This window comes from Trematomus bernacchii, unplaced genomic scaffold (assembly GCF_902827165.1).
Source record: "Trematomus bernacchii unplaced genomic scaffold, fTreBer1.1, whole genome shotgun sequence".
In the NCBI taxonomy this organism is placed as follows: domain Eukaryota; kingdom Metazoa; phylum Chordata; class Actinopteri; order Perciformes; family Nototheniidae; genus Trematomus; species Trematomus bernacchii.
In genome coordinates, this window is record NW_022988043.1 from 6,364,369 (window position 1) to 6,390,293 (window position 25,925).

The 25,925-nt window shown below is 40.0% G+C and overlaps 1 protein-coding gene across 3 annotated transcripts; it reads right to left on the reverse strand.

Moving 5' to 3' along the window:
* Nucleotides 1-351: 351 nt before the first annotated feature.
* LOC117473249 (excitatory amino acid transporter 1-like) lies at nucleotides 352-24,337 on the reverse strand. 3 transcript variants are annotated; one of them, XM_034118778.1, is made up of 10 exons: nucleotides 24,225-24,337; nucleotides 23,419-23,635; nucleotides 22,448-22,585; nucleotides 7,504-7,708; nucleotides 7,305-7,347; nucleotides 6,605-6,870; nucleotides 6,288-6,521; nucleotides 5,708-5,902; nucleotides 3,190-3,324; nucleotides 352-2,367 (listed from the first exon to the last, which is right to left on the reverse strand). In XM_034118778.1, the coding sequence occupies exons 2-10, from the start codon at nucleotides 23,600-23,602 to the stop codon at nucleotides 2,160-2,162; spliced, it is 1,608 nt and encodes a 535-aa protein (XP_033974669.1). In that variant the 5' UTR covers nucleotides 23,603-23,635; nucleotides 24,225-24,337; the 3' UTR covers nucleotides 352-2,159. The 3 variants fall into 3 exon arrangements, with proteins under 3 accessions (XP_033974669.1, XP_033974670.1, XP_033974668.1); XM_034118779.1 differs by having other exon boundaries at nucleotides 23,419-23,654; XM_034118777.1 differs by having other exon boundaries at nucleotides 23,419-23,749.
* Between the last annotated feature and the right edge of the window lie 1,588 nt (nucleotides 24,338-25,925).

Here is a 25,925-nt window from a genome sequence, read left to right on the forward strand (position 1 = left end):
CCTTAGGGAGCTTGACAATCAGTACAGCATACAACACCCTCCGTATTTAGACCCTTGATTCATAAAAACTCTCCAAAAACTTTAACGGGATAAAAAAGTAAGAAACCTCAAAATAGCAACAGAGGATGGTTGGACACACATACAATAGATGAGTACAATAAACCAACATAATAGGATAAAAGAATGGACAACGATGACAACATTTTAGAAATGTTTTTAACATGCCAAAAAAGGATTAAATAAGAATTTTAAACATTAAATACATATTGACACTTAAACAAAGGCTTATTGGCTGATTTTTGAATTCACACTTATTTCAGATAACTATTACAATAATGAAAAAGATACAAAAACTGATTACAATTTTTATTGATAAAAATCCATGCAAGATAGAACTACAAATATTGTTCAAATGTGTGTGTGTTTGTGTGTGTGTGTGTGTGTGTGTGTGTGTGTGTGTGTGTGTGTGTGTGTGTGTGTGTGTGTGTGTGTGTGTGTGTGTGTGTGTGTGTGTGTGTGTGTGTTTGCAGGCACATATGAATTCATGTGTGAAACATTCATATCAAAAGAGACACCAGCAACTGTAAACAAAGGAACTATTTCATTTCCTCAAGTTCGTACAGGTAACATAACAATTGGTCCTTTAAATCAGCCAGTTTTGCATTTGTAAAAGGAACTAGAGGGATTGTTAGTTTTTAAGAGCATTGTAACAACTTCTTTACATACAAAATCCTCAAAGAATCGTTTTTACAATTTAAATCTACAATTAATGTACATGTTTATCTACATTTCTCTATACAAGCACAGTATATTCAAAATAATCTTCTATACAAAGCAAAGATTATATAAATGTTGCATTTTTAATGTATACTTAATATTTTCAAGTAAGCCTAAAAGTTAGATACAAAAAGATTAGAAAATAACTCAAATGTGTTATTTTACAACATGCGTTCATATTTAATCAAATGAAATAAAACATTAGATTTAGTTATCTAAAGAGTCTGATTTGAGAAAAAAAGTATTAGAAAATTATATATTCAGCCTACTGAATACCTGGTTTACTAATTTAATACAAAACAATAGTTCGTACTGACATGTGAATGTTTCAACCAAATCATTTTGAGTTAAATCCCCATGTTATAGGGCAAACTCACAATCAAAATTATGATTTCAATAATACAAAAATCACTATTTTCCTTTTTTAGCAGTACTGTTAATGTACGGGTTAGCAATATTTTTTCCGGGCATGGGCAGGTATGATTTGATGAAACTACCCAAATTTGAAAATAATATTTGGTGTTTTTTCTTTTTGGTTGATATCTTGATATGATTACAGTTTAAATTCTAAGTTGATCAAATGTACAGGTAGAGTGATTTTGGTTTGCCAGTCTTTATGACTGAAATGATTGGTTTGAGCAGTATGTGTCACAAAAAGGGGTTAGATAGTTGCCAAAATATTCTGAAAAGTGTAGCACTTCCTGTGTTGGACAGGTATGTGTGTTTTAGGTTAAATTACATAATCCCTCCACCAAATCGTAGAAAATAAAGCCACTAATGTCTATACAGAAGTTTGCAAATAAGCAGCCTTTTTCCCCCAAAAAGTGGACATGGTATTAAACACTTTTCCCATCAGTCTCCAAACAGATTTTTCACAACCATTTCACCTACATACATCACCACTCAAACAAAAGAAAACCAACAATTTTAAAGCCAGAAAAAGTCAAGTTTGGGCGGTAATCTGCTGCGGTGTTAAGACTCACAGCAGTACTGGCCTCTAGTGGGGGAGATCAGTCGTCATAGTTCTGAGAGGAGCTGGATATGGCGTGCAGGCCACAGAGCAACAAGCTGAAGAGTAATTCATTATTGCTGTAATAGTAAATAGCTGCCACCCTATGGCAGAAACACATAGTACTCTTAGGAAACATCATAATACAAACTTTTAGAAAAAACAAAGCAACAGTGAACCATCTGTCTGGGAAGCTCACACACATAAGTATAACTCATCTTGGTTGAAATATATTCTAGCTGTAGATCAATTTAATTTGGTCCCTCCACACTTGAGAGACAAAGGTATTCAAATTAAGTAGGGCTTAGTTTGAGAACGTGGTTCAATGCAGTGCAATTGTTTTCCTAAGAATGTAAGCAGCCTGAACAAAAATCTACATCTTGGTCTCGCTGTCAGCAGGTCTCTCATTCTCATACTCATTCTCCTGGCAGATTAGCTGGTACGGCTTCTTGTCTGCCTCCTCCACCACCGAGTTTCCCACCTCAGGGTCCTTCTTCTGCAACTCGTGGCGAGACAGGTGCTCCACTATACCTGCACCGATGGAGTCTCCAAGGACATTGGTCATGGTGCGCAGTCGGTCCCTGAGGAAAGACAGTGAAGAAGACAAGAAACGACAAGATGAAACAAGATTAAACAGGACTCATAAAGATTAAACAATACAAAACAAGTTGGAACAAGACACAAACACATGAAACAAGACAACATGAAACAAAAAGAAGACAAAAATGACATGACAAGGGAAGACAAAACGACTAAGGAAGACAATCAGTATGAAATATTAAACAATTTATTTTGGATGTAGAAAATGTGTGTGCATCAAAAATGATGATGAGTAAACTGAATGGTTTTAATCGCTCCAGGCAATCTTGAAACCACATGAAGCACACAGGCGGTGGATAAGAGGAAGCAGCTTTGCACTGGGTTTGGACCCCGACTGAATACAAACAGATGGATAGGGGGACGAGGAATGTGATGGGAGTGTCTCTGCAAGCTCTCCTATAATCCACTCATAGTGTAGAGCACACCAATTTGATCCCTTTTTACCCCCTAAAATCCCCCTGGGAGGAGTTTAATTGAACTCGTACTGCATCATTCTTGAACTACTGTAACATAACAGAGTTTTGCAATCACACTGCTCATGTGCAATATGAACATTGTATTATGTATTATTGCTTTTACTGGCTTCTAGTCCACTTGCATTTATATTGTCTTCCCTGTATACCTTTGCTGTTACCCTGTGAATCCCCTCGCTATGGGAGGGATAATGGATTTCATATTCCTGATGTTACCTCAACCCTCTTAACTCACTTATGAATAGCATTTACCAGTTTCTATAAAATGCTAACCAAATGTTTTTTTTGTGTGTTCATTTTCGTTGGATGCTCTATATATCAGACACTTACAATAACCAATCAACAGCGATGATGAGCGAGATGTCGTCAGTGGGAAGGCCGACAGACGTTAGCACTATCACCATGGTGACCAGTCCTGCCTGAGGGATTCCAGCTGCTCCGATACTGGCTGCTGTGGCTGTGATACTGTTGGGAAAAAAGTGCAACATTTTTTTTAAATTGTCATTCATTTTCAGTGAAACTTTGAAAGACAGGTCCCTTTATTGAACTCCAACCCCTCCTTGGTAATATGATTAAAGAGGGTCACTTGTAATTCATTCATTTGGCTGAAATACTATCTGTTAAGGAATAATTCTTCTAGATATCTAACCTTTTGCTCTGTGACGTTTTATGATCTACTCTGACGTCTGTTATCTCCTTTAAGGAAAGGCATTGGTGCCATATGTGTTGTTGTTACCAGTTTGTGACCGGTCAACTCTCGGGCACAAATGGTAATTGTTGTGAGAACGCTGAGGCACTTCCTTATCGGTGTTTGTGGACTCTAAGGTGTGAAATCTTTGAGGCCATAAGTGTCGGACGCAAGTGATTCAGTGTTCCCAGCTGTTTAGGCCCCGCTCACACGGGACCGTTTGCGTTTATGCACAGTATGCGTATTCAAAAAAGTCTTCCGTTCACATGCATTCGTTTCATTTAACGTGTCTGTTCAAACGAGGCCGCTGGAAACGCTGTAGTACATATGCTGGGACTGTAAGTGGCGCTGTAACTTCCGCCAAAATACACCAAAAGCCGCGAAGAAGAGCAACCGAGCAGCCCCGCTGCAATGTTGCCATGGCTACCCTTCTGTTTAAGCCCCGAAACTGAAACTGAAACTGAAAGAAACTGAAAGAAACCGAATCTGTGGATATTGCATCCCGACCAAGAAGCACGTCTCTGTGGAGAGGACGGCTCAGAAAGAGAGAGATATTCTCTACAAACACCGGGTGAGATCGCTCCTTTGTCAATATAATGGATCAATGCATGAAATCTGACTCTGTTTATTTTGTTTAAGCAGTATATTGGGCGTTAACAATTCTGGTTTGCCTTTTATAATATTATTTCATTCAAGAACCCCTTGTGCGTTTAATTAACACAGCTATTTTTGATAGTTGCTACAGCAGTGAGCAGGAGAGGTGGGGAGAGGCGGGGCTATCGTTATTTTTTCAGGAAATATTCGTATCGAGGTGATTACACGGACTCGGTTGACCCCCCAGAGCGTTTCGTTTGCAAATCTATCCACCTTGGGACCCGTTATTGTTTGTGGGGTCAGTTTCTATCGGCCTCGTGTAAATAATAGGGCTATACGCACGCGAAACTATGCAGATACAAGCAGTTTTCTCCTCGTGTAAACGGCGCCTTAGTCTACTTCCTCAGATATGTTGATTACTCTGTGAACCAGTCAAAAGGTCTAACATAGAGAGAGGCTCTTCAGAATTGACGTGGCAACTCTACCGTGAAGTCAGAACCTCGGGCTCGGACTTGTTTTGTGAATTCTCCGGCCGAAGCTCCTAATAAACCATCAGTGTTTGACATCAAAGCTCCAGCTCTATACCGTGTCTCCTTCCTGAGTCGGTGACTCCTCCTGCATTGCTACACAGAAGTTTCCCCCACACTATCCGCCATCAATCCCTGGTCAAAAAGCTACATTACATTACATTGCATTTAGCTGACGCTTTTATCCAAAGCGACTTACAATAAGTGCATTCGACCAAGAAGATACAAACTTGAAGAAAACAGAATCATATAAGTACATCAGGTTTCGTAGAGCCAAAACATTTCAAGTGCTACTCAACTGGCTTTAGATAAGCCAGTCCTTTATTAGTATATAAGTGCTTTGTTAGTAATTATATCGCTCGAAGTGGAGTCGAAAGAGATGAGTTTTCAGTCTGCGCCGGAAGATGTGTAGGCTTTCTGCTGTCCTGATGTCAATGGGGAGCTCATTCCACCATTTTGGATTTGAGGCTTTGAGATGCTTCATTTGGTTAAGCAATATCTCTTTACTTAATTAAAGACAAATGTACCAGTACTAGAAATATTCCAGAGCAGTTCCAGGCATAGTTTACTGGATCAAGTCCTCTCAGGTTCTCTTAATGCCGGATTCAGCAATTTTAGAGAAAACATTTTGATAATTGAAAGGAATATTAAAAGAAACTTCCCCCCACCAGATTTATTGTCCATCTCACTCCCATTTTCTTTGTATATGTGTATCTTTGTATACCCATGGCCTTTTTCCTGAAATGTGCTCAGGCATGTAAGACACCCTGTTGCCTTATTGCTTGACTAATATTGTGTGTTGTTTATTTCTCACTTATAGATATAGTGAGAAATACATAGCCAAGGCTATGTATGGACCCTGTTGATAGGGTCATAGACACAAAATGGACAGGTAGGCAGACATTCAATACATTTGACAAGAAGTGTATTGGATTGGATTGTTGAATCCACCTTAAAGTTAGTGAATGAATTACAGTATTCATTTATGTTGAAATAGCATACTGTAGATTGTGATGCAGGTGCTCTGTATATAACTTACCTGATGGTGAGAATCTGTCCAAAGTCAAGGTTATAATTGTTGACCTGAGCAATAAAGATGGCAGCCAGGGCTTCATACAGAGCTGTTCCATCCATGTTTATGGTGGCGCCGACAGGGAGCACGAAACGGGTCACACGCTTGTCCACCTTGTTGTTTTCCTCCAGGCATTTAAAAGTAATGGGCAATGTGGCAGAGCTTAGGAAGGATATAGGGAGAGGATGGATTAAAAAAAAAAAACAGCAAAACAGAGACATAGCCTATTATGAATAATCAACCACCTCTTTATGACTCTCATCCGACCACGTGTGGGTTTAAGCATCAAGAAGGCTGACAACATACTAAGTCTACAATCACTGCTCTAGTAATAATTTAACAAAGCAACTATTGCAGTTTTTAAATGCATAATATCAGGAAAATGTCAAATACATTATTAGAGTATTTTTTGGGCAATTAATATACTTTTTATCGTCCAGTATTGAAGTATTACATTGTATTAAGGAAGATTATAATACATTCTACCTTGACCTTTCAGTCTGTGAAGTTTTTAGTTGGTCTTAAGTTATATAACACAACCACATACCTTGAGGATGTTCCCAGAGCGGTGATGAGCGCCTGCAGCAGCCCGCCGATGAAAACAAATGGGTTCTTCCTGGTTACGAGGAAGTAAAGTGTTGGCAAGACGAAGAGGGCGTGAATGAGCAGGCCACAAATGACCGTCACAGTGTACATGGCCAGCTGTCCGCCCATGGATGAGATGTCATCCATCTCCACGATCTTACCAGCGATCAGGAACAGGATACCGATGGGGGCATACCTGAGGATCGATGAGTAATGTTATGAATTTGTAATCCAGATCCAGCACTTTATTTTACATTAGCCTTATCCATCCATCCTTACCACATGATTATGGCAACCAGCCTCATGATGGCTTCATTAAGACAGTCAAAGAAGTCCTTGAGGGGCCGCCCCTGCTCCCCCATGCTCGAGATTATCAGACCGAAGCAGATTGAGAACACAACCAGGCCAAGAGCATTGACTCCATTGACCGCTCCAGGCACCGGGATCATCTCCTCCCGGGTTATCTCGCTACCATTAAGTGTGAATATGGTGTCGTTCACAGTCATTTTCACATGGACTATTCTCTTGGCATACTGTGTCTTAAACTGCAAAGACAAATGGGTTAAACAGTGATTAATCCTGTTGCAATAACATTTATATGCATACTTTTAATCTATATTTGACTTTTTAAAGATATCCTATATCTAACTTGTTGTATATTAAGATCTGTTTTAATAAGGAGGTTGAAGTGGCCTTAGTTAGCATCTCAGCTGTGTAAGCATGGGTACTGGACATGTGATATGCTTTGATAATGATGGCAAATTCAGATTTAGTTGCTTAATAATTTAATTTCCAGTGTAACAGAGATCTCCACTAAGTAGTTTAAAGTTCACATGAATGACAATGGCAATACCCTGTACCTGAGAGGCTTAATCATAGCAGCATGTTTACTTTAATGGGCTTAAGCAAGATCATTTAGAAACAAATCATTATGTAACTGAAGGAAAAAGATAAAGAATGGATGTGGTGAGAGGGTTACCTGTTTGGTGCAAGCCTCCACAAGGTTAGGGGGAAACATATTTCTAGAGAAATAGAAAATAGTTACATTTTTATTAGGATTTACAAATAACAAATAGACATTTTCTAAAAAAACATGCAATATATAGACTATTTGGGCCAGAATAAGTACCGGAGTTCTCTTGTGACTGTGTTTTGTTGTCCCATAAATGTGTGTGTACCTAATCAAGTCCAGGAAGGCGTCAGCAGCGTTGACCTGCTCAACCTGCTGCTGGTTGGTGAACTCATCCTTTGATCCTTGTCCAGGATGAATAATGAGCACCATGACGATACCAATGAACACAGCAATAACAGTGGTGGTGGTGTAGTACAGAACTGCCCGCAGACCCATTTTCCCAGAAGCACGGCCGTCCAGAGCTGCCATACCTGAGAAGGACATCGTCTACATTAATGTATCAGTACAAAAGGTTATATCCTCAATAAAGTTTCTCATAAGTATTTATCTGCTGGTAGCTGTACTCATCAGAATTATGGAAATACTTTCAAGCTGTAGACATTTCAGTTCCTAGCAGCAACAGCACTGTACTGTTAGCAGCTGTATTTGGTCTTATGTTGCATACTGTACATATAGGTACATCATGAGTGTAAGCATGTGTTTAAAAAACAATATAATCCTCTCAAAGTTCAGTTACTGTCATAAGAAATACTGCAACTTTTGTATTGTTCTGCATATGGAAAAAAAACCTCCCTTTCATCTTTAGTCATGCTGCCTTGTGACCTTACAGTTTGCATAGATGTGTCAGTTACTTGTGTCCCTAAGAGCTTACAGTTGATCTGGGAAAAGGTGCTGTGATTATAGGTGGAATACACCCATCTGTATTATCTGCCTTGATATCTGTGGAAACAAAGAGCGGCAGGGAACACAATCTGGCTCTGACCTTTATTGGAAAACAACACCTACTGTACAGCACCCATGAGGAGATAGTATACATTATCTGACTTTAAATACAGATACAATATTATAGCTGCAGGGAGAAACTCTGTAAAAACAAAGCAATACAATTTAGATTTTTTTAAACTATTCCTTTCTTTTTGCAGTTACTTTTAATATTTACTTGCACTATATTTTTCTGTCTTTCTGTAATATTGTGTTGCACTGTTGGAGAAGCCTGTGACTTAAGAATTTCATCGACATAACTACTCTATAGCTATGGTTGTATGACTAATAAAGAACCTTGGTATACCTTGGTGTTGTATGTCTCCAAGTGTGTTTGTTTGTTTGTAGCCTTTATTTAACCAGGTTAAAAAATCCCATTGAGATCAACGATCTCTTTTTCAAGGGAGACCTGCGGTACATTAGTTACACATAAAAACAACAGAAAACAAAAAGGACATCACAACATAATTACAGGGGTATACATTAGCAACCTATTTACATTGACAGGTATCCAATAACATTTCATCCAGCCGTGCTTTAAAATGATGCAAGGGAATCAAAATGCTCAGTTTCAATGTTTTTTGCATGGTGTTCCAAGCTAGAGGAGCAGCGCACATAAAAGCTTTAGTACCTAAAACAGTCCTAGCACTTGGCACATGTAATAAGAACACATCCTGGGATCTCAGGCAATAGCTACTTGCCACTCTCCGTGAGATCAAAGAGCATATGTAAGTCGGTAGTTTACCCAGCATGGCTTTATATATGAATATGTACCAATGACTGAGCCTCCGACCAGTAAGTGAAGGCAGACCTGCCTTGGCATACAGGGTACAGTGATGAGTAAGTACTTTACAGTTAGTAACAAATCTCAGAGCACTGTGATAAGCGGCATCTAACCTTTCCAGGCAATGGGCAGGTGCATTCATATAGATCAAATCACCATAGTCTAGCACAGGTAAAAAGGTCACAGTGACTAGCCTTTTTCTGGCTTCAAAAGAGAAACAGGACTTGTTTCTGAAAAAGAAACCTAGTCTAACCCTCAGCTTTTTAAGCAGATTAATGACCTGAAGTTTAAAAGTAAGACAATCATCAAGCCAGATACCAAGGTATTTATAACAGCTAACCACTTGGAGTACTTGTCCTTGCATAGTCACAATATCCAAAGCAGTCTCTGGAGTCTTTTTAGCTTTAGAAAAGAGCATTACCTTGGTTTTCTCAACATTTAAAAGAAGCTTTAGTTCAGAGAGCTGAGTCTGAATAATGTTAAAAACAGCCTGTAATTTAACAACCGCCTCCTTAATGGAGGGACCTGCACAGTACATCACGGTATCATCCGCATAAAAATGCAAAGTAGCATCATCCACATTTTCACCTAAACTATTGATGGAGATGGAGAATAAAAGTGGACCTAAAACAGAACCTTGAGAAACACCATTAGCAATGTTCAACCACTCAGAAGACAGCCCATCAAAGTGAACACATTGGGACCTTTCAGAGAGGTAGTTCACAAACCACCCCACTGCATGGCTGGATAAGCCAATACTGAGTAGCCTCTGCTTTAAGATGCGATGATCGACGGTGTCAAACGCTTTGGAAAGGTCAATAAATAGAGCTGCACAACTCTGCTTTTTATCTAAAATACTTGTAATGTCATTCACCACTTTCATTGTGGCAGTGATGGTGCTATGTTGCTTTCTGAAGCCTGACTGATGTTTAGACAGGATATCATTGTTACATAGAAACTCCTTTACCTGTTCACTCACTAGGCGTTCAAGAACCTTAGCCAGAACTGACAATTTCGAGATTGGCCTATAGTTATTTAAAACAGTTGCCACCCCTCCTTTTAGTAGTGGCAGGACATACGCTGACTTCCATACTTTTGGAATTGTATTTGTGCTGAGGGAGAGGTTAAAAAGAGAAGAGGTGGAGCAATAAAATCTGCAGCTATCTTTAAAAAGAAAGGTTCTACGTTGTCCGGGCCAGCCGGTTTCTTAGGATCTAACTTAGATAATGCTTCATGAACAACATTTACAGTAAAAGGAGTAAAACTGAAAGGGTTTTCCAAACCACATTGTTCAGAGTCACGGATTGAGGTGTTCACAGAAGCAGAGTTAGTCACAGAATCAAACATAGAACCACAGGACACAAAATGCTCATTAAAACAATTTAGCATAGTAGCCCTGTCCGATATAGAGCCAGATGTTGTGGTAATGCACGGAGGTAGCTCATTTCGGATCTCACCGGTGGATATCGATTTTATGGCTTTCCAAAATTTCCTAGGATTATTTAGGTTTTCTGTAGTAACTGACAAATAGTACTTCGACTTAGCACTTTTGACCTGTGAAGTGAAGCTATTTCTTAGCTGCCTAAAACGCAGCCATTCTACCTCTGAGCCTGATTTCCTAGCCTTTGCCCAGGCCTTGTTTCTCTCATGCAGGAGACTGGACAGTTCAGCAGAAAACCAAGGATTGTCTCGTCCCTTTACTCTAAAAGTACGTAGGGGTGCATGTCTATCAATGATCTCCATAAAACCAAGATAAAAATAAGACCATGCAGTTCTACATCAGCACACAGATCGATTTTTCCCCAATCAAACCCAAGCAGATCATGAACAAAACCCTGCTCCACAAAATGTTTTATGTGTCTCTTAATAATAATACGAGGTTTAACCTTTTGGACCTTAGTGTCCCTAATTGTGGCTACAGCACAGTGGTCACTCACATCATTTGCAAATACTCTCTGTCAGAGATAGTTATTATTGTGGGACACCTGGAACACATCCTTCTCGGGGTGTAGATGACCCCGAGCCATAAGCGACAACAACTGTGATTCAGTGTCCTCAGCTGTCTATCTATTGAAGAAGGTTGATTATTACACTCTGAACTAGTTAAAACCTTGAGCTACAGGAGGGTTCTTCAGAATTGATTGTGGCATCTCAACCGTGTGGTCAAACCGTGGCCCGTGACATGTCTTGTGAATTCTCCGGCCGAAGCTCCAAATAAACCGTCAGTGTTTGCCATCAAAGCTCCAGCTCTCCTCGTGTCTCTCTTGCCCCTTTCACACCAACGCGTTTTCAGGGCCGGCTCAGAGCTAGAGCCTGAAAATTACCGGTTTTTCCTCTTCACACCGCAACGGCGCCGCCTCTTAGCTCCGGAATCCGGTTCGTTTCCAGCTCCAAAAAATTGTCGGTCTAGAAGCAAGATTCCGGAGCTAAGAGGCGGCGCCGCTTACGTCTCTCTTACGTCGAGGCGGGGGCAGGGGCATGGACGGGATCAACCTCCTGAACAACAACAAAATGCCCGCGTTTTATCCAGTTTGTACACAACGATAGCATAGCATAACCAAAGCGAACAGCGCTTCAATACAATCGGCCATTGTTGTTGTTGTCGATGTGAGGGATTTCCGCGCGGTTTGGCTTTTATGAAGCAGGCACGTAAACGGTTACGTCATGACGCAAACGATGAGGCAATGACGCAGTACCACCACGGCTCTGTGTGGTGTGAACAAAGTGCGAGCAGAAAAGGGAAACCGGAGCTGAACCAAAAAAGCTCTAGCACGGAGCTAGAACGGGAAAAGCGCTGGTGTGAAAGCCACATCTGAGTCCTGTTTCCAATTGCTACAGAAGTTTCCCCCACAGTTACACAAGCCAAAAAATCGTTATGACATCATAAAGTGACCAAAATCTGATCAGCTCATTTTCAGACAGGTTTTTATTAGGGCTGTCAGTCGATTAAAATATTTAATCGCGATTAATCGCATGATTGCCCATAGTTAATCGCGATTAATCGCAAAATTAATCGCACATTTGTTATCTGTTCTAAATGTACCTTAGAAGGATATTTTTCAAGTTTTTAATACTCTTATCAACATATGAGTGGACAAATATGCTTTATATGTTTGTTTATTATCATTTGAACAATGACAAATATTCTAATGAATATTAAACACAACAACCTCTGAACATTACAAATATTCGCCTCAATTCAACCTGGAACCTCTCTCATACAATAATACAATACAAAGTGTGTGTGTGTGTGTGTGTGTGTGTGTGTGTGTGTGTGTGTGTGTGTGTGTGTGTGTGCGTGTGTGCGTGTGTGCGTGTGTGCGTGTGTGCGTGTGTGTGTGTGTGTGTGTGTGTGATGTTTGAAAATGGGGTTGGTCAAGAGGCAGCGGTGGTTTTAGTGGAGGTGACACCGACTGGCATATGTTAGTAACACCTGTAGACTCTATGCTACAGAATACAAATAGGCACACACATCCAAGATATACAGTAGAGGCCTAGAGTGATTTTACAAGTGGAAATGATTCTATCACAGGCTATATGTGTGTGAACTCATAAAATGAGTGTTTTACTTTTTCCATCAGACTTTTTGTTTACTCAAACAGAGAAACTCCCCACATGGGAAACAAATATAAAAATATGCAATACACGCACCAACTGACATGAACACACACACACATTCTCTGTCTTGTTTAAACAGCACACATATCATTGTGTATAAAGCAGCTCTTTAATGAAGTGTGCTACCATTTGGATGACAGAATCGTTAAAAGTATTGAAAGGCCCAGTTGACACAAATACATACACATGCACACACATGGGCGTAATTTCCACTGAGGACAGGGGGGACATGTCCCCCCCACTTTTCAAAATCCCGTTTGTGTCCCCCCCACTTTTCAAATGTGTTTTCTTTTTACGCAAGCGGTCCTCGTCACGGAGGAGCGTCTGTGTGTGTGTGGCACGAGCGCATTTTGTGAGAGAGAGATAGAAAGAGAGAGAGACAGAGAGAGAGAGAGACAGAGAGTTACGGGGGTTGTTGTTAGCATTTGGTGCTAGCTCGGAGCTAACGGAGATTAGTAGCTGTTTCAACAATAAGGAGAGGGAGAGCTCTTTCCTGTCGGACTTTGAGAGACTGAGAGAGAGAGAGAAATAGAGAAAGAGACAGAGGGACAGAGAGAGAGAGAGTTACGTGGGTTGTTGTTAGCATCTGGTGCTAGCTCGGAGCTAACGGAGATTAGTAGCTGTTTCAACAATAAGGAGAGGGAGAGCTCTTTCCTGTCGGACTTTGAGAGACTGAGAGAGAGAAATAGAGAGAGGGACAGAAAGAGAGACTGAGAGAGTTACGTGGGTTGTTGTTAGCATCTGGTGCTAGCTCGGAGCTAACGGAGATTAGAAGCTGTTTCAACAATAAGGAGAGGGAGAGCTCTTTCCTGTCGGATTTTGAGAGACTGAGAGAGAGACAGGGGGACAGAGAGAGAGACTGAGAGAGTTACGTGGTTTGTTGTTAGCATCTGGTGCTAGCTCGGAGCTAACGGAGATTAGAAGCTGTTTCAACAGTAAGGAGAGGAGTAGAGGGAGAGATCACGTCCGCTCAGTGAGGTAAAGGACTCTGAGGGATTAGGTTGTAAACTGTAGTCTAAATTATCTCAGTGGGTCTCAAACGGTTTGGTCATCTATGAAAACAAATATTTCCATCTATGTAATATTAGTTGTATATAAAATAAATTAAGAAATCCTTCCAATGTGTACTATAGGTCAGTACAAAAATAAAAAACACAGTTTGAAAGGGGAGTGATTAGTCAAATATGCATAAATAAAAAGAAAGAATGCAGACTAGGTAAAATAAAGATATAGAGAGGAGTTTATCAAATATGTGTTATTGCTTGTGAGCATATTATAATGGTTTTTTGATTATTGAAATATATACAGTTCTGTTTCATTTGATTGTTGAGAGCTGTATCCATAAATCTCTTAATGTTGCCCTCAAAGTGCACCAGATTGATGCATTCAACTTCAATTTAAAGACAAAAATCTTCCCGGGGGTGCATGCCCCCGGACCCCCCAACAGGAGGTAAGGTCATCTCAAATAAAACAGGTTCACATGGATAGGATACTAGATACGTGTGCACACTCATTATATACACTACACATTTTCTTGGATTTGTTAACACTATAGTCCCTAATATATTTGTAGAAAGGCAGGAAATGGAATTAAATTGAGAAAATGTTTCATTGCGGAGGACCCCCTGTTTTGTGTCCCCCCCACTTCTCAAACCAAAGTTACACCCTTGTGCACACACAATGATGTATTATTCAAGGTGTGGTGACAGGTTTGCCCAGGAAATGTTACTAGGGTAGGGCAATAACACAGACTACAAGGACCAGCTTATACTGCAGCATCTGCACCTGCAAATAGGCTTTAATTGGATGCACACCGATGTAGACATAGAACAAAGCGGTGCAGGCCTTCTTAGATTATTTTCAATTATTGGACGTGTGAAAAACTTGTACTAGATTGATAGGTTATAAATGGCTCTGTTTTTCTTACCAGAGCTGGTCCTGTTTGCCTGTCTGGTTCTTTATGAGCCATAATCTTATCACTTGATTTGTCTTGTTGAGAAATTTTTTGGCAGCTCTTGTTGAACGTTTTTGTTGTAACATTTGCATTCCTTCCAAGAACAGAAGGGAATGATTTTATTCAACTGATGTATATTTGAAAAATGATGTGTTCCTGATATATCATTTTCTTATCATTCAAATTTCCCCTGTGTCCATTCATCTCCCTTCTCTTTTACTTCACTATGTAGCAACGATTGATGATAAAATAAAATCTATAGAAGAGACCAAATTATATTGTGCTTATCAAAAAGGTGTTAGAATAATGTGTGTGTCTGTGCGTTCAACTGTGCAAAAAGATTACATTTGTCCCAAGGGATTCAGCAACACGAGAATGAAACCCATGATTAAAAGAGTGAGAGATAGGAAAGGGACTTCCTGCTGCACTGTGTGAATCAGGGGCTTTAGGATGTAAGTCATTATGTCATTAAAGTAAAACATGACATTAACTTTGTTCTTTCAGTCTCAACTTAATATAAACATAAAACGTGTTTCTGTTTCCTTCCTCTTTTAAACTAACATGATTTATACTACTCTCCATTTCTCTCTGTTGTGTTTTAATTATCTCCCATTCTAATTTAATCTTTCCAGTCTTCCATGTCGTTTGCCACCTTTTTTTCATCTTTTTTACCAATGATGTCTTTGCTAACATGCCAAATACACCTGATGTTGTTTTTGTTGACACCAACCACAGGGAGGTGCTAATATTAGAAGTAGGCTGTGCCTTTGACCTGTACATGGACCAGGCTTTCCAGGACAAGTATATCAAATACCAACCACTGCTCGATGTGATAACCAGCTTTGGGTACAAGTGTAGATATAGCATACTCATATTCGGAAGTCTTGGCCATGTATATAAATGCACCATGATTGGTCTGAGAATTGCTGGAATGTCAAAGAGAAAAGCCAAACAAATTGCCAAATATTGCTCTGTTTCAGCTATTATTGGCAGCTTAGCCGTGTGGAGAAGGAGATGCTATGTGTTCCCTTAAGGCTGCTGCTTAGCCATGTGGAGAATGAGATGCTATGTGTTCCCCTAAGTGTTCTGTGCTGCTTAGCCCCGATATATTTGATTCCCTGTCTTATGTAATATAATTTGTGGAACCAAATAAAGTATTAAAATGTGTGTGTGTGTGTGTGTGTGTGTGTGTGTGTGTGTGTGTGTGTGTGTGTGTGTGTGTGTGTGTGTGTGTGTGTCTGTGTGTGTGTCTGTCTGTGTGTGTTTCTATTTGTACCTTTTCCTATGTACAAATGTGTGTGTGTGACTAAGGCTTTTATCCGATTCTGTTTGATCCTCTTTCTCCCCTCCTCATCCTTCCCTCCCTCATTTTCTTCTCCCAAATTATTCACCTACTCCATGTACCACCCCTCCATCCGCACCTTTTGTTTCAGGGTGCCCCCTGGTTCCCTTCCCCTCTTGCCCCCACATCTTTACCTCCCTTCTCTCTTTTTCTTGCACACTGATCTTATTGCTGCAATCCTTTCATAGCCACCCGTTTCCTCCTCCCACCCCTAGTCCTCTGTCCTGCTCTCCTACAATTTCTTTTCTGACAGCCCTGGGAAAACTTGTTGACTTAGTCAGCCCTGCACGCACACAATGATCCCCAGCCTGTTGTCCAGGCAACAACGGACGCAGCCTCACCAATTTCATCCTCTCAAAGGAACAAAAGAAGCGAGTATGAAGGAGAGCGAGGAGAATGACTTTCTTTCTCATATGGGGAATGTTCATCAAACACAAAAGTAGGCCTACTTTAGAGGGGGGTATAGCTGGGTTTGACCAGAGGGCAATTAACATCCACTGACGACTCACAGTTCTAGCAAGACTTTACCTCAAGGCATGCAGTCAGAAAATATCTCTACACAATAAAAAAAAAACGTATAAGGTAATGTCTTGCAGTGATCGATGGACCAAATAAGACCCCTGCTTCTTACATAATTTATATTGATGATGTTTTTGGTGAATCATTAAAAAAAATGAACATCCACAGAGCTTTAAGAAAGGTCTAGACGTTATATTTATATCACAGTTTGTTCACATTAACTTTGTTCATCACTTGTTGCTGCCTTTATTCAATAAGGCTAACTCACAGAGAATCGGTCCAGTCATTTAACCCTTGGCCTTGTCTTGACTGACTCCCAGTCCCTCCACCTCCTTTCCTCCACATGACCTCCTCTGTAATCATTCTCCTTTTCCTCCTTTTACTGCCCACATCCCTTCTTCCTGTCCAGCCCCTTCACGTGTTTCAGCTCTTATTGAAAGGCCTTAAGACAACACAGATTTGACGACCAACGCATTGAGCCGTTTATCTGAAGTCTCTCATACATTTGTATCCTTGGTTCCCCTGCCTGCTGGTCCTCTAATCCTGCATTCATTTTCTACCTTGCAGGGCCCCTTTTCCCAATTCCCTATTCTGTCTCAGTTTTGGACAGGATCAAAATTCAGAAGCAAGTTTCTTCAAACTGAGACAACCCATTTCACACAGAGACACAATTCAGCAAGGAGCGTGACACTCAGTTTACACAGGGGCCTCGTGTTTGCAGCAAGGAAGTCAAAGGAGCTTAGCTCTGATGCTTTTATCTCCTAAAATATGTTATTTTCAACGTTTTGCTCTGTCGCATAAATCAATCACAGCTCTAGAAATAGAGCTTAATTACATTTATGCTGTTGGACAGTTGGTGAATCCAGCCTTTATTTTGGGGTTAAAAACACTGATAAACATACAGCTAAAGTTTTCAAACTCTCTTCAAGATCAATGGTTGCTGTTTTTCTCAAGTCACCTAAAACGTCTCATATTACTTTCAAACGAAGTCAAAGTTTAAGCGGAAATCTGAAGACCGTGGGAGAAAAAAGTGAGCCTCAAATAAATGGTGAGTAAAACAGCTGTGTTGCAGGAGTTAAGAAAATGTTTTACAGTATTTTAAAAACAATCCTTTTCTCCCATGACAAAGTACAAAACATTTTTTATTCTGATTATTGTTTTGATAGTCAAAATAACTTTAAGATAGTGAGTTGCAATGTGTGCATATGCAGGTGTGTGTGTGTTGTTTGTTTTGGTGAAACAGTTACTTTTTACAGTCCCAGTTACATAATGCTTTTTCGGTGCTGTTCTTGTTGTGACCTCAGTCCTCAATCTGCTCTACAACATTTCCGACAGCTGGCTGATGTAACCTCTGTATGATGTAATTAAATGTTAGATGTTGTGTTTGAATTAAAGGATAGCAGGGGACTATGGAAGATAACAATAATCACATTTTATATTGACTTAATTTTAGAATTAACACTTTATTCTTTAACATATTTGTTCAACTTCATTTTCAAGTTGGTGTTGGGGAAGATTGATGCATTTACTGGTTAAAATAGTTTTGTGCTATGTCCTCTATTTTGATATGCTCTGTAGAAACAAGGGTTAATGTTAGGGTTATGGTTAGAGTTGTTGCACGCAAATTGACCAGAATAAGTGTAAGGTATTTTATTGGTGCAGTGTAGACTATCCATCAAGTTGCACACAAAATGAGGCTATAAAAACAAGAAAATAAATATATATTAAAAAGAATGTCATGTTAAAGGTGGGGTAGGTAAGTTTGAGAAACCGGCTCGAGATACACTTTTTGTTATATTCCATGGAATGCTCTTAACATCCCGATAGCAATGAATATCTTAAGTGCTTTGACAAAAAATCCATAAAAAAAATGTCATCTATGGAAGCCGTAGTACTGTAAAAAGCACGACCAATCATTTTAGCCGGCCCGGCTAAAATAACTGAATGGCCTACCTGCCTGTCAGCCTTCCATCTGTGCACAGACTTATCTCGTGCCCTCATTGGTCATGTGCGCGTTCGTGTGTGTTGGAGGAGGGGCTCTGTAAGGAAGTGGCAGATTTTTTCCGGCTGTGTATTTTCAAATTCTAGCGCACTCGAGCTGGTTTCTCCAAAATTACCTACCCCACCTTTAAGTGTGTTATCTGTAATAATAATTGACTTTTTCTAGTCCTATGAAAACTTTACAGAAAATAATATTGTATCTGATTAGTTCAAAAGGCACATCCCTTCAGACATGAGAAAGGAGCCGTGTGCGGGATGACTTGACTACAGACCACGCTCTTTGTTGGTGTCCACATGTTGTAGCTGCTGTCATGTGACATGATGTCAGAGGATGCAGCACAAAGCAGGTTATTATCAGACAAAGTGTGTCTGTCATCCCTTTAGGAGACGGGCCTGTTGCCCGGTCAATCACTGCTCAGGGACTGGAGATTTGGTGTCAGTATATCCCGCCTACCTTTGTCAGTCAGTGCTGCTTACGAATGGAAAGTCACATGTTCTATATATTTTTTTCCATAACAAGTAGAGTCTATGGACAAACCCTTTGCCTCAGGGAGAAAGCCTCCCTGCGTGTCGGACTCGCTTTTGTGAACCATGTCAACAGTGACGAATGAACTCATTTCATCCCTGGATTATAACTGAGAAAAAGCCATATGTTTGTCTTTTGCTCAAACACAGGTCCAAATACATGTGAGTTACAGAGATCTTTAAGAAACCACAAAGTTACCTAGCCCAACAGCTCTGAATTGCTTATTCAAATTTACAAAATAAAGCTTAGATCACTTTGGTTGTGCTATTAAGACCATTACAACATGGGTCAAGCACGATGATGCTGAGACCAGTAGTTTAAGTTGAAAACATATCATCCTTTATCTGTCTGTATAGCACATGAGGTCATGCCAACACACACCGCTATGCCCAAAACCAACAAGAGCGTTGGCTGAACAAACAGCTGGCTCACTCTGACAGATATTAGGTAGCCTACACGTTAGTCAGTGGAGCCACAAAACAACAAACAGCACTGTCATTGGTATTACGATTATACACAGAAAACACATGCTACCTGCAAAACACAAACATAAATCCCACATAAACAATCAACGAATTTGACCTACTTTTTCCAATATGTAAAAAACTGATGCTTTGATTTACTTCAGACCTCTAGGGGACATTGGTGGATTTTATCTAGTGAGGGGCTATTCATATAATAGATGCCAGAAAGCCTCAGTTTAAAAAAGTTATTTTAGGATATACAGTAAAAGGCCTGTGTTTGGTGACACATTTAGAACATCGTAATGTCACATACTTGAACTGAAAGTGGCTTAGTTGTGTGTGCTTATTTTAGATATCTGAGGTTTATTTTAACTAAAAATAAGCAACACTTCTCTTTGCTAAACGGTCTGACAACTATTTGGGAGTGCTGTGTGTAAGCCTTGGGTGTTTGCAACATTGACACAAGTATGTTGTTAACATCAATGATGCTATTAGTACCTAATTTCCATCAGATTCACATCACATCATTCAAAAATGTATTTAGTTGTACTTTCAATGACTTAAAATAAAAATTTGAGGCTTTCAAAAAGGAAGATTAACCTGTTAAGCCCCAAGCCTGTTTTTCAGGTCTCAGGCTCGAAAATGACATTTCCAGAACAAATGACCATAACTACACTTTTAAAATGGGAAAATTAATAATCTTTTTTCTCAAAGTAATGATAAACCTGTGAGTTGGATGTAGAAGAGTCAGAATCAATATAGATGTTTTTTATTTTAAAGAAAATGCAGATTGTAAATTATAGTGTTCGTCAAAAAAATAAACATTACTTATAGTGAAAACCACCCTTGGATGATGGGATCGGAGACTAAAAGCTTTAGGAATCCAATGTACAACATATAATAAGTACCCTGTATCAAGATTGATGCAAAACAAGTGACATTTGACCTTTTTAGAGAGGTTTAGCAAAAAAAACTCCACCTCTGGGGTCATTTGGGTGGAAATGGGCGTATTTGCCGTTTCTCTGGAACCCATTGGTCGATTTTGATGATTGACATCTCTTTTGAACCGTTAGAGCCAATAGAATCGAAGGGGAATTTCCACATACACACACACATTACGAGCTATGCGCACGCAGTTTGCCCAAAGCGAAACCTATCTTCCGCTCTGAAATCTGAAAATTTAAAACTAGTTTTATTGCTGATGGATTATCAGAAATCATTTCAAAGTGACACAGACACATTGGATTAACCTATGGATTAACCTTCAGCAGCGTTTTTATCGTTTTAATGCCATTGAAGACAACTTTTGATCAGACAACAACAAAGGTAAGACATATTGCCGTGTTGGCTACCTAATGCCACGTGTTGTGATGTATGTTTTTGTTTCTCATGTCGCGAGTTCTGATCATGGAGTGATGATACAGATACCTATCGATTCTGTGTACTCTCACGATGCTAATCGATGGGTTGGATGTGCATTTACAATAAGTAATAAGGGTTTTATACCGTGAGTTCTGTGCTAACGGCGTTAGCATTTTTTCGCTCAGGGCTAATTCAGAGGCTCAGCATTAGTCTTGTGTTTTTTTTTGCTAAAAATGGTTCATAGTTAGCTGAGTTTCTTCCTGTTACATGGATACGAAACATTCATAGTTTATTAAATCTTAACCTGTTCCACTCTGAGCCTGTTTTTCAGGTCTCAGGCTCGAAAATGACATTCCCAGAACAAATGACCATATCTTCCCTTCTAAAAGGGTTAAATTAATAATCTTTGTTCTCAAAGTAATGATAAACCTGTGAGTTGGATGTAGAAGTGTCAGAATCAATATAAATGTTTTTTATTTTAAAGAAAATTCAGATTTTACATAGTAAAAAACTGTAAATTATAGTGTCCGTCCAAAAATAATTTTTTACAGATAGTGAAAACTACCCTTGGATGATGGGTTAGTAGACTAAAAGCTTTAGGAATCCAAAGTAAAACATATAATAAGTACCCTGTATCAAGATTGATGCAAAACAAGTGAAATTTGACCTTTTTAGAGAGATTTAGCCAAAAACCCCCACTTCTGGGGTCATTTGGGTGGATTTGACCTATCTCTGGCCCCCCTTGGTCGATTTGGTTGGTTGACATACCCTTGTGACCGTTAGAGCCAATAGAATCGAAGGGGGAGGCTTACATACACATTCGTTGTAAATAGAAAAGGTGGGGGCTACGCGTCTAGAAACTGGATTTGCAGATTTTCTCCTTCTGGAGTTTGGAAACTAAAAATCCGTTTTATTGCTTATGGATTATCAGAAATAATTTCAAAGAAGGCACAGACACATAGGATGAACCTATGGATTAACTGCAGCATCGTTTTTTTATCGTTTTAATGACATTGAAGACCACTTTTGACCAAGGTAAGCCATGTTTACGTGTTTAGCTACTTAGCTCCACATGTGATGATGTACGCTTTCGTTTATAGCGTCGCGAATGTTTATCACTGAGTGTTGAGGAGGGCACCGGTAGATTCAGTGTCTCCAGGACACCAAAAACGAGTGTTTGGTTGTGCATCTAGGATAAGTAATAAGGGAGTTAGAGTGAGTTTAGGTGCAGAGATGGGTTATATTTTTTCGCTGTTGGCTAATTCAGAGGCTGAGTGCTAGCATTGTGTTTTTTTTTTGAAAAAATAAATAAAAAAGATCAGTTAGCTGAGTTTCTTCCCGTTACATGGATATAACACATTCATAGTTTTATTCAATATTAAGATTCCTTAGACGTTGTTTCCTGCAAATGACGCGTTTATCCGCCCGGTACCGGGCGGAAGGTTCGTAACAGGTTAAGAAGCCCTCAGACACTGTTGCTTGCAGATGTTGTGGTTTCTCCCCCGCCGGCGGGGGAATGGGGCTTAACAGGATAACATGTTGTGTTCTTGATGGTCTGTCTGTGTGAAACTTTAAAAGACTACAAGAGTAATAGGTAATTAATTAATGAAGAAAGTGGAAGATGTCCTAATATACGTTATATGACCTGATGTTCTTACCTGTGATGAGACTGGAAACCAGCAGGGGCAGCACCAGCATCTGAAGCATTCTCATTAGCAGCTCCCCAGGGAACGAGAAGAACTTCATCTCCCGGTACGACATCTTGTAAGGCCGCAGGGCAAATCCCATGATAATGCCTGCAATGATAATAAGATGTGGAAGAAAAGTCCAAACCTGATCAGAATTTCAAGACCAGATAATCTAGTTGACACCTGTTGTTTGATGTAAGCATATTACAGCAAAATCAAGCATATTTATGAATGGAGGGCTGAAACATTGTATTGTAACACAAAACTGCCTTGCAGACTTACATTATAAAATACAAAATACAGTGTAGTCTGCCTATGGTGCAGGAGAGTTGGGGCTCCGATGATCCAGGTTTAAGCATGAGTAACATTGTTTAGAGGAATTGCATTTGCTTTGCTCATTGTATTTAACTTGATTAACTTTTTTGTGGGATATTCTTCAGTCTCTGAAACCTCATATTCATCTATCAGTTTATCCCCTGCAGCTCTATCCACCAACAGGGCCCAGGTGGCTGACCCGGCAGCCTGAAGTGAACACTATCCTGAATGCAGCTATCAGGATGTGTGTTTGTCATGGCATGGTGTAATTCTAGCAGGGTTGCAGATGTGCAGGCGGTGGGTGGGCCTGGCTTACTTCCTACTGAGACCGACTGAAAAGGTTAATGGCAGCAGGTCAAGGGTCAGCTGCCGGGTCAGATTAAGGCCTGCCTGCTAGGTTCATCTGAGGTCCCTTTATTCTCTCATCCTCCACCGTTTGTTTCTATTCTTTTCCTTCTTCCGTCCTGGGGAGTTGCTTACACCAGATAGACGTAATGAGGAGACAGAAAATCTCCTGCCTTTTTCTTTAAGTGCTAACACATTCTTCTCCAATAATATTCAATCAATTAAATGACCATGTGGTGCCTGGACTTGTCTTACCAGACAAAGAAAAGGTTCTCACTTACCAATAATGACAGCAGCGACGGTAAGGATAACAAAGGCATTTCTCATGAAGAATCCTCTGAAATCGTCCTTCGTGATACTCTCCACTCTCTTCTTGGCCAGCAGGGATCGGGACTGGACCCCGGCCCGGATCTGCTGCAGCCCACTCCGGGTCCTCTGTGGGTTCTCCCCATTGCTCTGAGTCATAGCTGCTGCTGGGTCTTCAGATGTGTTATTGACCTGCAGGAACTCAAGTTAACTGTAAGCAAGACACCTTATAGGTGCTGCTGAACACCTGCTGTCCCTCTTCCTCTTTTTAACACACGTCCTTTGGCTTAAGTATTGTTAAGTGTCCTGATCGAAAGGGAAGACATATTGTGAGAGCTAGCGTTAGAAACATTGGTTGACCAAAAAAAAAAACAATGATGAAAGGTAGAGAAGCACTTTGTCACACTCTTAGTTAAGTCAGATAATAATAGATTTAAAGCACATTTTAAGTTGTGCTTTGTATTATTGATATGCTTAACTCAAAACGCAGCATATAGGAGTGATTACAGGAGCCTAATAATCATGAAACCCCCAAAATATGCATAAAAAACATAAATGAAATGCATGCGTCAAGAATGCGTGTGTTTCATTCACAAATGTAAAGGCATGCACACTTCCTTATACGTACACTTGAGTCACTACAACACACGTGTTGTTATGCTGATAAGGATTCACGGTCTCACACATCCAGATACACACAGTTACAACGGTCAAATGGTCAAATGCATTTGCAGGCACATTTAAAAATGGTAAAATACTAAAATAGAAGTAGTTTCTGTACCTTTAGACTTCAGCAATAAGTTCCTCTGGAGTAATGTTTTCTTTCAGAGGTAAAGTTCTGGTTTAAAACCCAGTGTGAGAGAGACAGAGGAGCTCTTTGGTTGGGAGCTGGTTGGTGTGAGCAACCAGCAATGAAGAGAAAGAGGAGTAAAAAGAGGAGAGGGGGTGGAGAAAAGAGAGCAGCAGCGAGATGAGGGAATGAAAGGGCCAGTAGGAAAACGGAGGCGGTGCCGTAGTAGAAGAAAAACTAGTCACTCACACAGTGTGAGCTTGTGGGGAGGTGAGGCGGGATCTAAGAAAGTGAGGTAATTTAGAGAAGGGGGGTGCTTTTCAGACAGAGGGAATTTGACGAATAATGAGCTTTCCAAGCAGGAAAAAGAGAAAGGACCTTCTTGTTTCTTCTATCCCTCTCAGCCTTCCTTTCAAATGGTTTTTCACGCTTGAGAAATTCAGCCTGATTGAAGATTCCTGTGGAGAGTGAGTCAACAGTGAAATAAAAGTCCTCAATCAATCACAAAAAAAAATGGAAGTGGATTAGCCATTCATACATTTATTTTGGCACATCTCCAATGGACACACTCATTAATCAATCTGCCTTTTTTGCTAGATTTAAGTCCATTAGACATTTACATCAGACAAAGGTCACCTTTTTGTCCATGAAAATCAATGGAGTCTTTAGTTAGGCAAAGCTAAACCGAACGGGTAAATGTTTACCAAGTTCCAGTCACGACTCGTGCTCTGAAACTGTTTGCTATAAACAAACAATCTGTTCAAACAGTGATGAGTGTTTAGAATTTTGGAGGAATTTCGCAAACTGAATGCTTCTGGGACAGTAAGTTAAATGTGTGCCATTTAAACGTAATGAATACTTTAGCACAGGAGACATTGGTCAAGAAAAACACTCCCACAGAGGATCAACCAAACACAAGCAGCTGACGACCGGGAGCAAAATTAAGGAATTTAGAGTTTGGCATGTGTGATGCAATGAATGCTGAGGGTGTGTATTGAAACATGTGTGTGTTTTTCTTGTGCATTTGTGTGTGGTTGGGTTTATGTGTCTGGGTAAAAAAGTGGGGGAGAGAGTAAGTTGGAGAGGTACAGCTGAAGGCATCCTTTCTGACTCATTGCAAGGGAATTCATGTTTGGCATAGATGTTGTGAAATGTTTCAACCGTCAGTTGACACACACACACACACACACACACACACACACACACACACACACACACACACACACACACACACACACACACACACACACACACACACACACACACACACACACACACACACACACACACACACACACACACACACTTATGAGCTAAGATAAATTATATAACCTCTGACTTTGGCATGCATCCAGCTACTACTAGAAAGTAGAAGTATTTCCAAGAATAATATCACCAAAGTATCCTTCGGGTTTGCTGTGTGGAGATCAGAGCTGTTTCAACACAGTTCCACTGTGTTTGAGTAATTCAAGGCACCAACTATTTCCATTCAGCAGTTATATATATATATTGTTTAATTGCACAGTTACTCACAATAATGCACATTTATTGGTTTGGACTGATTCTTCCCTTTGTGTAGAGAAAGTAATTGTTTTTGCAAGAGATTTTGTTTTAAAGCATGGGACACTTTTTTTCTTTAGCTGCTTTCTAGTGCTATAGACCCATTGCCTCTGAGGTCCACTGCAATCTAAT